Raw genomic sequence first — 13,887 nt, forward strand, 5'->3', positions numbered from 1 at the left:
TGGGTGCAGACAGCGTCATCAGCTGCTAGCATCATCAATGAAGAATCCCATGCAGGTAATGCCCGGCGGCGCTCTGTCCCTATTGAATGGGCATAAATCTGCGTCGCGCTGCTTGAAGTGGTGCTACACAAACCAATGTTTCCTCCCCGGTGCTTTGTTTGCGCTTTTTATGGCTTTACTAACCTACTTTTGCTACTTCTAATGATTTCTGAAACTGTACCCCTAGATCCCTTTGCACCTCTACCCAAATTAAATTCTCATATTTCAAGGACATGTCCTACTTATTCACATAACAATGTTCCACTCACAATTACCTGTATTGAGGTTAATTTTCAATTTACACATCCATTCTGCAAGTTTGTTAATGACAGCTGGTATTGTGTTGCAGTCTTCCCCTCAGTATCAATCAAGGATAGTAGTGGGAAGTTGTGTGTGGAATCAGAGGAGGTAGGGGAAGTGTTAAATGAATATTTTGCGTCAGTATTTACAGTAGAGAAAGAAAATGTTGTCGAGGAGAATACTGAGATTCAGGCTACTAGGCTAGATGGGATTGAGGTTCACAAGGAGGAGGTGTTATCAATTTTGGAAAGTGTGAAAATAGATAAGTCCCTGGGCCAGATGGGATTTATCCTAGGATTCTCTGGGAAGCTAGGGAGGAGATTGCAGAGCCTTTGTCCTTGATCTTTATGTCGTCACTGTCGACAGGAATAGTGCCGGAAGACTGGAGGATAGCAAATGTTGTCCCCTTGTTCAAGAAGGGGAGTAGAGACAGCCCTGGTAATTATAGACCTGTGAGCCTTACTTCGGTTGTGGGTAAAATGTTGGAAAAGGTTATAAGAGACAGGATTTATAATCATCTTGAAAAGAATAAGTTCATTATCGATAGTCAGCACGGTTTTGTGACGGGTAGGTCGTGCCTCACAAACCTTATTGAGTTTTTCGAGAAGGTGACCAAACAGGTGGATGAGGGTAAAGCAGTGGATGTGGTGTATATGGATTTCAGTAAGGCGTTGGATAAGGTTCCCCACGGTAGGCTATTGCAGAAAATACGGAAGTATGGGGTTGAAGGTGATTTAGAGCTTTGGATCAGAAATTGGCTAGCTGAAAGAAGACAGAGGGTGGTGGTTGATGGCAAATGTTCATCCTGGAGTTTAGTTACTAGTGGTGTACCGCAAGGATCTGTTTTGGGGCCACTGCTGTTTGTCATTTTTATAAATGACCTGGAAGAGGGTGTAGAAGGGTGGGTTAGTAAATTTGCGAATGATACTAATGTCGGTGGAGTTGTGGATAGTGCCGAAGGATGTTGTAGGGTTCAGAGGGACATAGATCGGCTGCAGAGCTGGGCTGAGAGATGGCAAATGGAGTTTAATGCGGAAAAGTGCGAGGTGATTCACTTTGGAAGGAGTAACAGGAATGCAGAGTACTGGGCTAATGGGAAGATTCTTGGTAGTGTAGATGAACAGAGAGATCTTGGTGTCCAGGTGCATAAATCCCTGAAGGTTGCTACCCAGGTTAATAGGGCTGTTAAGAAGGCATATGGTGTGTTAGCTTTTATTAGTAGGGGGATCGAGTTTCGGAGCCACGAGGTCATGCTGCAGCTGTACAAAACTCTGGTGAGACCGCTCCTGGAGTATTGCGTGCAGTTCTGGTCACCGCATTATAGGAAGGATGTGGAAGCTATGGAAAGGGTGCAGAGGAGATTTACTAGAATGTTGCCTGGTATGGAGGGAAGGTCTTACGAGGAAAGGCTGAGGGACTTGAGGTTGTTTTCGTTGGAGAGAAGGAGGAGGAGAGGTGACTTAATAGAGACATATAAGATCATCAGAGGGTTAGATAGGGTGGATAGTGAGAGTCTTTTTCCTCGGATGGTGATGGCAAACACGAGGGGACATAGCTTTAAGTTGAGGGGTGATAGATATAGGACAGATGTCAGAGGTAGTTTCAGAGAGTAGTAGGGGCGTGGAACGCCCTGCCTGCAGCAGTAGTAGACTCGCCAACTTTAAGGGCATTTAAGTGGTCATTGGATAGACATATGGATGAAAATGGAATAGTGTAGGTCAGATGGTTTCACAGGTCGGCGCAACATCGAGGGCCGAAGGGCCTGTACTGCGCTGTAATGTTCTAATTAACATAACACCCCCCCCACTAATTTAGGGTTAACTGCAAATTTTGATATTGTATGTCCAATTCCTGAGTCCAAATCATTTATGTAAATGGCAAACAGTGATCTCAGCACCAATACCTGTGGAACACCACATCCCACCTTGTGAACATCTGAATAATTTTTATTACTATTCATTTTTTTCAGTTTTTAAAATAATTTTCTCGTCAAGTCAAGTACTTTAAATGAGTGGAATTAATGTAATTCTTAAGTTTTATTGAGCTAATTGCTATTGTTCCCAGAATGCTTGTTTCTTTTAAATAGGCAAAATTTAGGCTTGTTTCAGAGGCCCCATAAGTTTCTGTAAACTGCCTACAGATTTAGATTGGCATAATTATTTTCCTAATCCTCTCAACCATAGAAAGCTGACAGTTTCTTCCTTTTTTAGATGTCCGATGTAGCTCAGTGGTAGCACTGAATCAGAAGGTGGTGGGTTCAATCTGCACTCCAGAGATTTGAGCTCATAAGAACAGAATTCTCCTTGTGTGCGGACTCATATTTATTCCTTGATCAATGTCACAATAAACAGATGATTCAGTTATTTATCTCATTGCATTTTTGTGGGATGTTGTTTTGTGCAAATTGACTCCTGTGTTTCCTACATTAGTACTTCACACAGAGGGAATTCCGGAGCAGTCTTCCTCCAAAAACTGAGGCAAGGCCAATTGAAAATTTCAAAACTAAGATTGATAGATTTTTTGTTCGGCAAGGTTATTAAGGGTTACCAAGGGTGAGCTTGAGGGGCTGAATGGCCTACTCCTGTACCTATTACAGGAGCAACTACACTCCAGAAGCACTTAATTTGCTGTGACGTGCTTTAGATGTCCTGAGATTTTGAAGAACTATATAACTGCAACTTCTTTCCTTCCTTCAGTAGTATTTTTGAATCTTCTCCAACCGACCCTTTTCATTCAGCCTACCCTGCGGCACTAATCCCTGCCACTACCAGTAGCATCCGTTTTCTTGTCCCCACAATAAAATTTATTCTTGTCTGAGTAATTGGTAAGTGACCTGCACTACCAATTGTGTCTGTAGCTATTGGTTAGGAAGGGTTTAAAAGTAAACTGGGATAACCCCCTTCCAGTTTTTCCTGTTCTGTCCATTTTCCATGGGGAAATGATTGGTCTCTAATTACTGCCTTCTTCGGATAGCTTGAATTAAATCAGTAATGTATTGCATAAAGAATTTCAAGTACCTATGTACATAATTAAAAGTCCTGAGCCAAGTGTCATAGTCACACTTTTTTTTAAAAGAAGTCACACCTAAAACTCTGGGCATGATTGTACCTCAAAATGTAATATGTAATTACAGGCTCAAATAATCACCTATCTAATAAGTTACCAAGATATCTGATTGACTAAATGTGAATGAATCAAAAGTAACAAAAAAGCATTGAATTAGGAATGAGTAACAAATCAAAAACAGAGCACTTGAATCCCCATTTTTTCCAAAGTTATCAATTGCAAAGCAGCAAGTACTACAAATTGACCAATCCCATAAAGATCATTACAGGTGAAGAAAGCTATTCAGCCTGTCTAGTTCATCCTTCCACATTAACATACTTAATGACCTGTGCTAAGAGATTTTCTGTAAACGTGTTTGAGGTCAAATCACTGACTACTGGACTACAAATTAAAGCACTTATCCACTGAATCAAATGCTGCATGCTGTTTTTTGAAAACCAGTTTCCTTCTTCACTCAGGTCATCATAGGCAGATAAAAATAACATCAGGAGCCAGAGCACTCGGTATTCCCCTCGCTAGTTCAGGGGCATTGAAGTGAATTATACCAGCCTTGTTGAGATCAACTGGCAAACATGAGATCTTCCTATATGAATCACTGACTTAACCAACTGAACCATTAGAGGAACTCATTAATTCTTGCTTAAAAAGAGAACTTAATTGTTTTTATATTCCTTGAAGTCCCAGGGCGATTTGAAAATCTGAGCAGGGACCTCAGTTATAACCATGAAGGTATTTAGCTCTTAGCAGTGCTGAAAAATAGTGAGTGTGTTAATCTTTTTCTCACCCGGTGGTATTTAGTACTGTGTGTTGTATTGTATTCAGCAGCCTTGAGCTCCTTCCTTTGACTAGGCTAATTGCAGTTTTCATAACCTACAAACCTCTTATGAGAAGTAGTAATGGGATTGCCTGGTGTGTTCTTTAGTTTAATGAAATCAAATACTGTAGCATATTGAATGAAGACATGAGGGAAAACAACAGAGAAAACATTTCCCTGGAACCACACTTTCCCTATGGAAATAACCTTAATTTTATTCTAGATGGGAGTGGCAGGGAAGATTGGGGTAGAAGGGGGTGGGGTAGAAAAAAGTAGTTGCGATAAATTGGCAATCCCCTGACAAGGGTCCATCCATTCTTGTAAGAGCATTAAATGGCTATTATGTTGCAATATTATCTTGAAATGCTTTGCAATTTGAATTTCCTTTCACTTTGTGGGGGTGGGGGGGGGGGGGGGGGGGGTGGAAATAGTAGGATAAATAGTAAATGTTGAATATGTGTGCAACTTGTTAATTGTTGGTATTGTCTCAATGATTTGGAATTACCCACAATACTATTGAATTTTTTTCCCCAAAATATACTTTATTCATAAAAATCTGTAAAAAAAAAAAAAAAATACATTACCAAACAGTTCCAAACAGCACCAAGTCAAAAAATACAAACAGTGCAAAGGAGGTCAGTTTCCTTCAATACAAAAGTGAGTTGCCTCACAACCCTTCCATTTCATTTTTCATGCCATATACGTTTTACAGCACACGAAAATTTTCCCGATACAGTTCGAGGGGTTTCCCATGGTCCAGCTCCTCACTACTATGAAAAATAGGATTTTTTGGGGGTAAGACACTATTTCCCCATACTCCCACCTCTCATCCTGACCACATTAACAGGTACCAGTGTCCTTTCCTGGTGACGATACATTATATGAGTATACACGGTGAGAAGGAAGCACAAAGTTATATGTTTATTTAACAACCTTTTTGACCTCATGATATCCCAAAACACTTGAGAGCCGTTGAATTATTTTTGAAACTTATTTCCTGTTTAGTAGGCAAATGCAGCAGCCAATTTACATACACAAAGTTATAACCAACAAACAACATTGCTGTAAATGGTAGGCTACTTGATCACGTGGATCAGCATAGTTTTGTGTGGTTCTGATAAGCACCATCTAGCAGAGGTCATGGTTGACAATTATGAATGGGTTCCCTGCATAAAAAACCAGGAGGGGTTTCTGAGCCCAACGATCGTGAAACAGCTTGCGTACACTATGGGTATGCGGGAACATCCCGAAGGACTGGGACTAGCAAGGACAAATGGTATGGGAAGCAACAACTAACTTTAAAAAAAAAATGGGTATAAGGATTGTTTCAATTAATGTGCGTAGCATTAAATCCACTACGCGATGTGTTTCAACCTTGGATTACCCTCGCCAAGGTCAAAGCCGACCTACTGTTTCTGCAGGAGTGTGGAATGCCACAACTCAGCACCTACAGGCAATGGTTGCGATGGTGATCCCACGGGCCATCGATCTGGTTAGGGGGTAGTGATTCCCGTTCCTCCGGCCTGGGTATTCTGCTGCGGGGAGGTAACTTCACCATCTCCGAAGTTAAGGAGGTGGTGGGCGGTCGCTTCCTCGTAGCAGATGTAATGTACAACAATGCTCCGCTCCGGTTGATCAACGTGTATGCCCCAGTTCAATGCAGCGAGCGGCTGACTGTCTTCCAGCAGCTCCCACTGCTGCTGGCGACGTCCAGGCCGGTCATTCTAGGCGGTGACTTCAACTGCATCAGCGATGCAACTGGTCGATTCGGCAGAGACGACAGCAAACTGGACGCTACATCCAGATTCCAAATAGAAACAGTAAAAGATGCCAAACTACACGACGTCTTCAGCAAACCTGCAGACGGAGCGCAGCGTAGATGCACATGGTCAAGAATGGACAGGTCTGCCCGTTCCAGGAGTGACTTCCTGTTTGTGTCCCATGCTGTCATGGTCAGACTCACCGACGTCAAGCCAGTGTTCTTCTCCGACCATTGCCTCTTACTGGCTGACTGTCACTTACAGGACGACCAGCGGGTTGGCAGGGGGATATGGAAGCTCAATGCTACACTGCTAACCCCAGAGAACGTTGAGGAACTCAAAAGGGATTACAAAGGTTGGAGGACCGTGAAACTCCTCTTTGAGGCTCCAGTTCACTGGTGGGAGGCGATCAAGGAGAACATCAAGAGGTTCTTTATTTTCAAAGGTGTTCAGAGGGCGAGAAAGAGACAGAAAGAAATGTCCCGACTCCAGAAAAGTATGCAAAATCTGCTCCGGCTGCAGATGATGGGGGTTGAGGTCAAAGAGGACCTCCATGAGGTGAAGAGCCAGCAGCCTTCGCTCTTTGCCACGGAGGCCTCCAAGATCATCTTCCGGTCCAGAGTCTGTTCCTTTGAGTAGGATGAGACGTGCTCGCGTTACTTCTTCCAAAAGGTACACAGAGAGAGCTCTGTTATCAGCAGCCTGACGGAAGAGGATGGCTCGGTAACGTCTTCGCAGTCCGACATACTAAGGATCAGAAAATCCTTTTATGCTGGGCTGTATGACGTGAAGCCCATAGACAGCAGAGCCTCCCAGTCCTTCCTGTCATCTATCACAGAGGTCTTAGATGACAGCATGAGGGAGAGACTGGACAAGCCGCTAACTGGACGAGCTGACAAAGGCCGTCAAGTCCTTCGAGACGAGTAAAACTCCCGGAAGCGATGGCTTACCGATTCGGCCCTGTGGGACTGGGTCGGCCCGGACTTGCTGGAAAAATACGAGAGTGTGCTCCTGGCTGGCATCATGTCAGAACCCATGAGTAAAGGCATCATCACCCTCATCTACGAGCGGAAGGGGGAGAGGGCAGAAATCAAAAATTGGCGGCCCATCTCACTGCTAAATGCTGACTACAAGATTCTGTCAAAAGTCATAGCCAGTCGAGTCAAGTCTGCTCTGGAGTTGGTGATCCACCCTGATCAGACCTGTACTATACCCGGCAGGAATATCTCAGATAGTCTCGCGCTACTCAGGGATACGATCGCCCAAGTACGGGACAGGAGGGTGGACACCTGCCTCATCAGCCTGGACCAGGAGAAGGCTTTTGACAGGATATCGCACACCTACATGACGGACGTGCTTTCCAAAATGGGATTTGGGGAGGGAATCTGCAGTTGGCTCATACTGCTCTACACAAACATCAGTAGCGCAGTCTCAGTCAATGGGTGGGAATCAGAAAGATTCCCGATCCAATCTGGAGTCAGATAGGGCTGTCCTCTCTCCCCTGTCTTGTTTGTTTGCTGTATTGAACCCTTTGCTGAGTCTATTAGGAAGGATGCGGGCAGTTTCATCCCAAGCAGCTCTAACGCAGGAGTGTGTGCTCTATGGGCTGTTCCCCGGGACACACACCGAGATAAACATCAACTGCCGTTGGAGGACCATCAATTCGGTGAAAGACGCCCTTTGGTCTGCCTGAAATTTGCTGGTCTTCCAGCGCAAAGAGTTGTCCACGACCGAATTTTGCAGACTGGCATATTCCAAGGTCCAGGACTACGTGCTGAGGGACGCACGAAAGCTTGGGGCAGCCGCAGCAAAGGCTCAATGGGTAAAGAACACTGTGTATGGTCCCCCCACCAAGCTGAACTGAGGGGGTAGATCCATGGAAAACCCCTCGAACTGTATCCGGAAAATCTTTCTTTGCTGTAAAATGTATATGGCATGAAAAATGAAATGGAAGGGTTGTGAGGCAACTCACTCCTGTATTGAAGGAAACTGATCTCCTTTGCACTGTTTGTATTTTTTGACTTGGTGCTGTTTGGAACTGTTTTGTAAAAGTATTTTTTACAGATTTTTATGAATAAAGTATATTTTGGAAATTTAAAAAAAAAAGGAATGGGTTCTCTGGCTGATAATCCACACCATAAGTTTGGTAATGTCCCCACGGCCACCCTGACCTGAGATCAGGTAAATTAGCACAACCTTGGCCTGCATGGATTTGCTAATCATTGTCTTAACTAGCTGAACCATCCATGAAAGTATGTCTTGTATAATATTTATTTAAGGACAATTGGAATAGCCCCTCTACTATCGGAAAATTCCCTACTGAGAATGCCATATTGAGTTCATGGAACTTGAGCAAACTGCTTGAATGTGTCCATTCATTTAATTACAGTGAGGCCATAGTGGTAGTTATGTCACCAGCATTCATCGTTTAAACAATTATCAACCACATTTTTAATTGAAATAGCAATTGTAAAATCAGGATTCAACTTATACACTGTACCATGTGATACTTCTTGATTTGAGTCACTTCCATCTAGTTACTTCCCCATGTAAGGAGGAACTGATGTTCACTGGAATATTTATAGCTTGTCCTAGCAACTTCACCTCTCTTCGATTGGAATTAAGCTACTTATTTGGGAATTTTATTTTCTCTGAGTATACTTCACCTGTTTCCAGAAAATTACTTTGTGCTGTATTGTAAAGTAGTAGTCAACCTATTTTAGATAATTAATGACTATTACAATAGCACACACAAGAATTTTATATTGCTATGTCACACAGTAACCTAGCAAACATTAAACTCCTGAACTACCACATCAACAATAATTAGCCATGACCTTGCACTTGTATTTACGAAATATGTGCTTAACGAACAAATCTCAGCATTTGTTCTCTTAATTAACTCGTTCAAAATAAATTTGACTGATTATCATATTTCTGCGGCACAGTGGCGCAGTGGTTAGCACTGCAGCCTCACAGCTCCAGCGACCCGGGTTCAATTCTGGATATCCGGGTACTGCCTGTGTGGAGTTTGCAAGTTCTCCCTGTGTCTGCGTGGGTTTCCTCCAGGTGCTCCGGTTTCATCCCACATGCCAAAGACTTGCAGGTTAATAGGTAAATTGGCCATTATCAATTGCCCCTAGTATAGGTAGTTGGTAGGGAAAAATATAGGGACAGGTGGGGATGTGGTAGGAATATGAAATTAGTGTAGGATTAGTATAAATGGGTGGTTGATGGTCGGCACAGACTCGGTGGGCCGAAGGGCCTGTTTCAGTGCTGTATCTCTAAACTAAACTAAACTTTACTTCTGTTATCATTTCCTGTTTACATAACACTGTCTGGGCCCTGATTGGGTATGATTATTATTCTAGCAGTGCAATATCACTGAATTCGTAATGATCTAACCATTATAATGAATGTTGTCTTGTGAACAGCATTTATTAGCTTAAAGTTATTGAACAAAGCTTACAGAAAAACTACCAAACGTTATGTTAAGCGTAATAATGGTGAAATGCTCTCTCTGATAGCAGCAGACACCAATGAATGCCACTGTCTGCATTTAATTGCTTTTACCTCAACTGTACTGCAGCAAATGAAACATCTCAATTCCCTAAAATAAAAATAAAATACTGCAGATGCTGGAAATCTGAAATAAAAACAAAAAAATGCTGGAAATATTCAGGTCTGGCAGCGTATGTGGAGAGAGAAGCAGAGTTAACATTTCAGGTCAGTGACCTTTCATCAGTTGTGATGAAAGGTCTCTGACCTGAAACATTAACTCTGCTTCTCTCTCCACAGATGCTTCCAGACCCACTGAGTATTTCCAGCAGTTTTTTGTTTTTAACTCCATTCCCTAGTCTGATCCCCACATTTCCTTGATTAAAAATAGTACAAGTAATCTCAAAACACAGTGGACATAGCATTTAGCATTTAACAAAAAACCTAAACAAAAAAAAAAATAAGAAATCTGAAATAAAAATAGAAAATGTTGCATTTAGTCACTAATTGTAAAGAGAAAAGACAAGTCATTGGCGTTTTGGTTGTGTAACTCTCTTTCATCATTCTTCAGTTCTGATGATGGGTTAGACCCAAAAATGTAAATAACCTGTCTTTTCTCTCTACAGTTGCTGATTGCCCTGCAGTCATTTTCTGTTTTAGTTCAATTATTGCATGTGCTGTTTTTTTTTTACATTCATGTTTATAATGCTCAGCTTGGAAAGTACCAATGAAAATAAAAATCCTACTTGAGGTGACGCAGCATCAACAACTCCCATAGCCATTCTTTTTACTATTTTGATATCCTGTAATTTTATAAGGGGTAGAATATAACCTATTTTGGAATAAGAGTCCTTCCTGCTAGCTAAATTATAGTGATAAATTCCCAGTGATTGAAATACATTTCTAATTTATTTGTTTATTCTTTGAATCCCTGGCGTTAATATCTTAATCTGTTGAATGTTTTTTCAGACATCCACTAGCTACATTTTTCCACCTGTTTTTCCGTGTAAGTGCCATCATTACTTACCTCTTCTGTGACTGGTTCAGCAGAAGCTTTGTTGCCTGTTTTGTGACAATACTACTCCTCTTGTCTTTTGACTTCTGGTCAGTAAAGGTAAGAAATATGGATCTGATGATTTTGGGCACTGTTTACATGCTATGTATGATTTTGTGTGTCATTAATTTGCTTTCCTGTAGAAGAAGTCTTGTTTTCTTTCACATTCGTTTCTAGGTCAGATGTGCTGTGTAATTTAGGTAGTCTTTGGGCTGTTTTTAAAAAAATTTCCTACATTACTAGCCCAATACAAAGATGAAAAATTGGGTACTCTAGCATAGGCAGTAGAGTATCTTGCTTAGATTTTTCTGTGTGGTCGGGTTTCTGTTGGAAATGTTTTAGGTTTAAAGTACTCATGACCAGCTCCCGGTGTTGCCTTCTGCGGAGGACGGGGTAGAGGGGTATAGAAAATAACTCTGGCTCCTCCTGTACTGTAATATGGCCATCAGGGCTCTGCCATTGATTGTACTAGATAAGGTGCTCCTTTTATTTTGTAACTTCCCCTTATTGTTGCTATTAATGATATATATGAAAATGCACCAGCTGATGTTTCTCCGCCATTGCCGCATAATTTGCTTCACACTGCCCAAACGCGGTTAGGAATATTCAACATCTGCTGTCATTTCTGGCAGAAAGTTCCAGAAGTAGAAACGCACCTCAGGGAACAGTTCCTGCTCCTATCCACCAGGAGACCACACCCTAAACACAGTATAATTACAGAGGAAAACATTGGCTTCTGTGCTTTGTAAACATGGTTGCAGCTTTGGTGGGGGATTTGCTGATACATGGTTGGTTACCAGATCACGTGCCATTTGAGACGCAAAACTGAAAAGTTATCCTTCCATATTACAAGTTCACCACCTATTGGCCAAGCAGTGAATGACACTGACCAGTGATCATGGTAGACTGCAGTCAAGAACAATTTTGCTATCTCATTAGGGGTTAGAGTAAGAAGACAAATTGGGAGTAAAATTCATCCTTCAATGAAGATTGCTGTTTATTTCCTTTTAAAACCCCACCAACAAATTTTATATTTTCTGAAAACACACATTTCAAAGCTGTGTGTTCCAGTAATTTTGTTAGAGGCCTATTAATTGGGAGAAAAATATGCATACTTCTGTGTTCTTTAAAAGAGGATTTTTATTCATAACTATCTGCTGTAGACAATGCAAGGGGATTCAAATAAATGTACGAAAATTGGAGGGAATTGTTTCTAATCCACAAAACCTTGCCACTATCCACCCAAGGCATGTAGATTAATCTGTGTAACTAAAATTTCTTGTGTCTATCCTATAAGAAGTATACAAAAACTTATATTGCACCTTGCCACATTCCCCAAATGTATCCGTGTTTTGCATGCTTTGAAGTACTGTAATTGTGCTATGCAGGCAATGCAGCAACTTTTTGTGCACAGCAAGATTCCACAAATAGTAATAGGGGATATTATCTGTTTATCTACTTTTGGTGGTATTAGATGTGACCAACTAGTTTGTATAGCTGCCTCTACTGCTATCTTTTCCCCCTCACCACCCCCTCCACCCTTACCTCCCAGAGGTCTTCCACTCACCCTGCCCTTATCCTTAAGTTTTGCCCCCGCTTCCCCAAACTCACTTCAAGCTCACCTCTTCTGTTAAACTAACCTTATACTCTATTGACCTCCCCACTCAACTCTTGACTGGTATCTATTGCTCAGGTACCATTCCGGTTCCTATCAAAACCACTGTTGCCAACCTCTTTGTCAAAGTTTCCCCTTAACTCAAATATCCTCTGCATCTTTTGCCTGATCTCTAATCTTTTTCTAAGGTGTTTGAATGTGTTGGCATCCCTAGTTCAGTGTCCAGCTCTCCCAAAATTCTTTGTTTTGAGTCCCTTCAGTCCTATCCTACTCACAGCTGTTGCCAAATTCATGAATAGCATTCCTTTGCTTTCTGATCTCTCTGCAGCATTCAGTAGGGTTGATCACGCCATCTTCCTTCTTCATGTATCTACTGTTGCCTCATGGAATTGCGCTTATGTGGTTCCATTCCTATTTGTCTTATCACAGCCAGAGCATCTTGTAAATTGTCTGTAATAAAAGCAAAATACTGCAGATGTTGGAAATCTGAAATAAAAACCAGAAATGCTGGAAATACTCAGCAGGTCTGCCAGCATCTGTGGAGAGAGAAGCAGAGTTAACGTTTTGGGTCAGTGACCCTTCTAGAATGTTTACTTGTCTTGCACTTGCACTGTCAAATTTGGCACGAAACCTCCCTGTACTCATTTTTATGTTATCCCGAGTTACCTTTTCTGTATTACGATTGAGGCAGGAGGAGTGCACTGTCTTTTCTAGTTCCGCTTCTCCACAGGTCACAACATCCATTTAAATGTTTACCCGGTTACCGCTACAGCCAATCATATACTCTTTTTTTTTATCCCAGAACAAAATACGCCAACCAGGTTTCTTTAATAAACAACAGAATTGTCAGTTTATTATAAAATAAAACTTAACCAGCAACGAAGCAAAGCATTAACACACTGATTAAAATATATAAGTTCCCTTTTTAAAAAAATTCCCCAATTACACTCTCACTCTCTCACTCACACTCACTCACTCACTCACTCACTCATATATGCAGAAATTCACTTTGCAGAGGTCTGTTAGAAAAAAATGACAAAAAAAGTACTTTGGCCAAATACTTGCTAATTCTTGACGAAAGAAGATATGGAAGGAAGTCAGTTTCCCTTTTTTGGTCTGGCATCCGGGTATACGGAGATGGGTCACTAGGTTTGTTTCAGAAGCAGTCCATTCTGGAGATGTAAATTATTCTAGAAGGCTTTTTAGGAAATATGTGGCATCAAGGTTTTACCACCAGCACGCGCTTGAATTGCAGGATTTTTTTTCAGCTTCTCAGGAGCTGTACAGCACCAGGGATTTTAACTCTGTCACACTGGATCTTGGCAGAATTTCTTCAAAGAAGTAGAGAAGGAGGTGAGCTGGGTAGTTTCTTTTTCCTTGGCAGGAAAACGCCAACTGTCTTCAAACAGTTCACACCACAACTAAACTGAAAACAATGTCCAAACCGCGAACAAAGAGTCGATCTCCTGACCTCCAATAACCTTGACGTGGCTTCTCTGAAACCACTTTCCCCCAAGTCACGAGGGGTTCTTTTGTTACTGAGCCCAAATCACAGGTGGTTTCCAGCACAGATGGCTTTCAAACAACATCTTGTCCTGTCGGTGAACTTGGTTTAAAAAAAAATACATCCATGGAATCTTTTCAGTTTTAACACAAGTCCTCAAAAAAACATTAAAAAAAAAGGAGCTCTTTTGTAACACCTCCATCCTTGGAGGAGTGAAACGCCATTTTTAAATGCGTT

The 13,887-nt window shown here is 41.7% G+C and overlaps 1 protein-coding gene across 4 annotated transcripts in view; it reads left to right on the forward strand.

Moving 5' to 3' along the window:
• Positions 1–13,887, forward strand: part of LOC137383459 (Golgi apparatus membrane protein TVP23 homolog A-like) — a 78,775-nt gene that overhangs the window by 34,557 nt on the left and 30,331 nt on the right. The window contains exons 1-3 of one of the 4 annotated variants that reach the window (XM_068056394.1): positions 281–324; positions 2,769–2,816; positions 10,447–10,591. In XM_068056394.1, the coding sequence (XP_067912495.1) occupies positions 296–324; positions 2,769–2,816; positions 10,447–10,591 (222 nt within the window). In that variant the 5' untranslated portion in view covers positions 281–295. Of the gene's footprint in view, positions 1–280; positions 325–348; positions 448–2,768; positions 2,817–10,446; positions 10,592–13,887 lie in introns of those variants that run through there. The other 3 variants (XM_068056392.1, XM_068056391.1, XM_068056393.1) reach the window with 3 other exon arrangements.

Source organism: Heterodontus francisci, chromosome 24 (assembly GCF_036365525.1).
Source record: "Heterodontus francisci isolate sHetFra1 chromosome 24, sHetFra1.hap1, whole genome shotgun sequence".
In the NCBI taxonomy this organism is placed as follows: Eukaryota; Metazoa; Chordata; class Chondrichthyes; order Heterodontiformes; family Heterodontidae; genus Heterodontus; species Heterodontus francisci.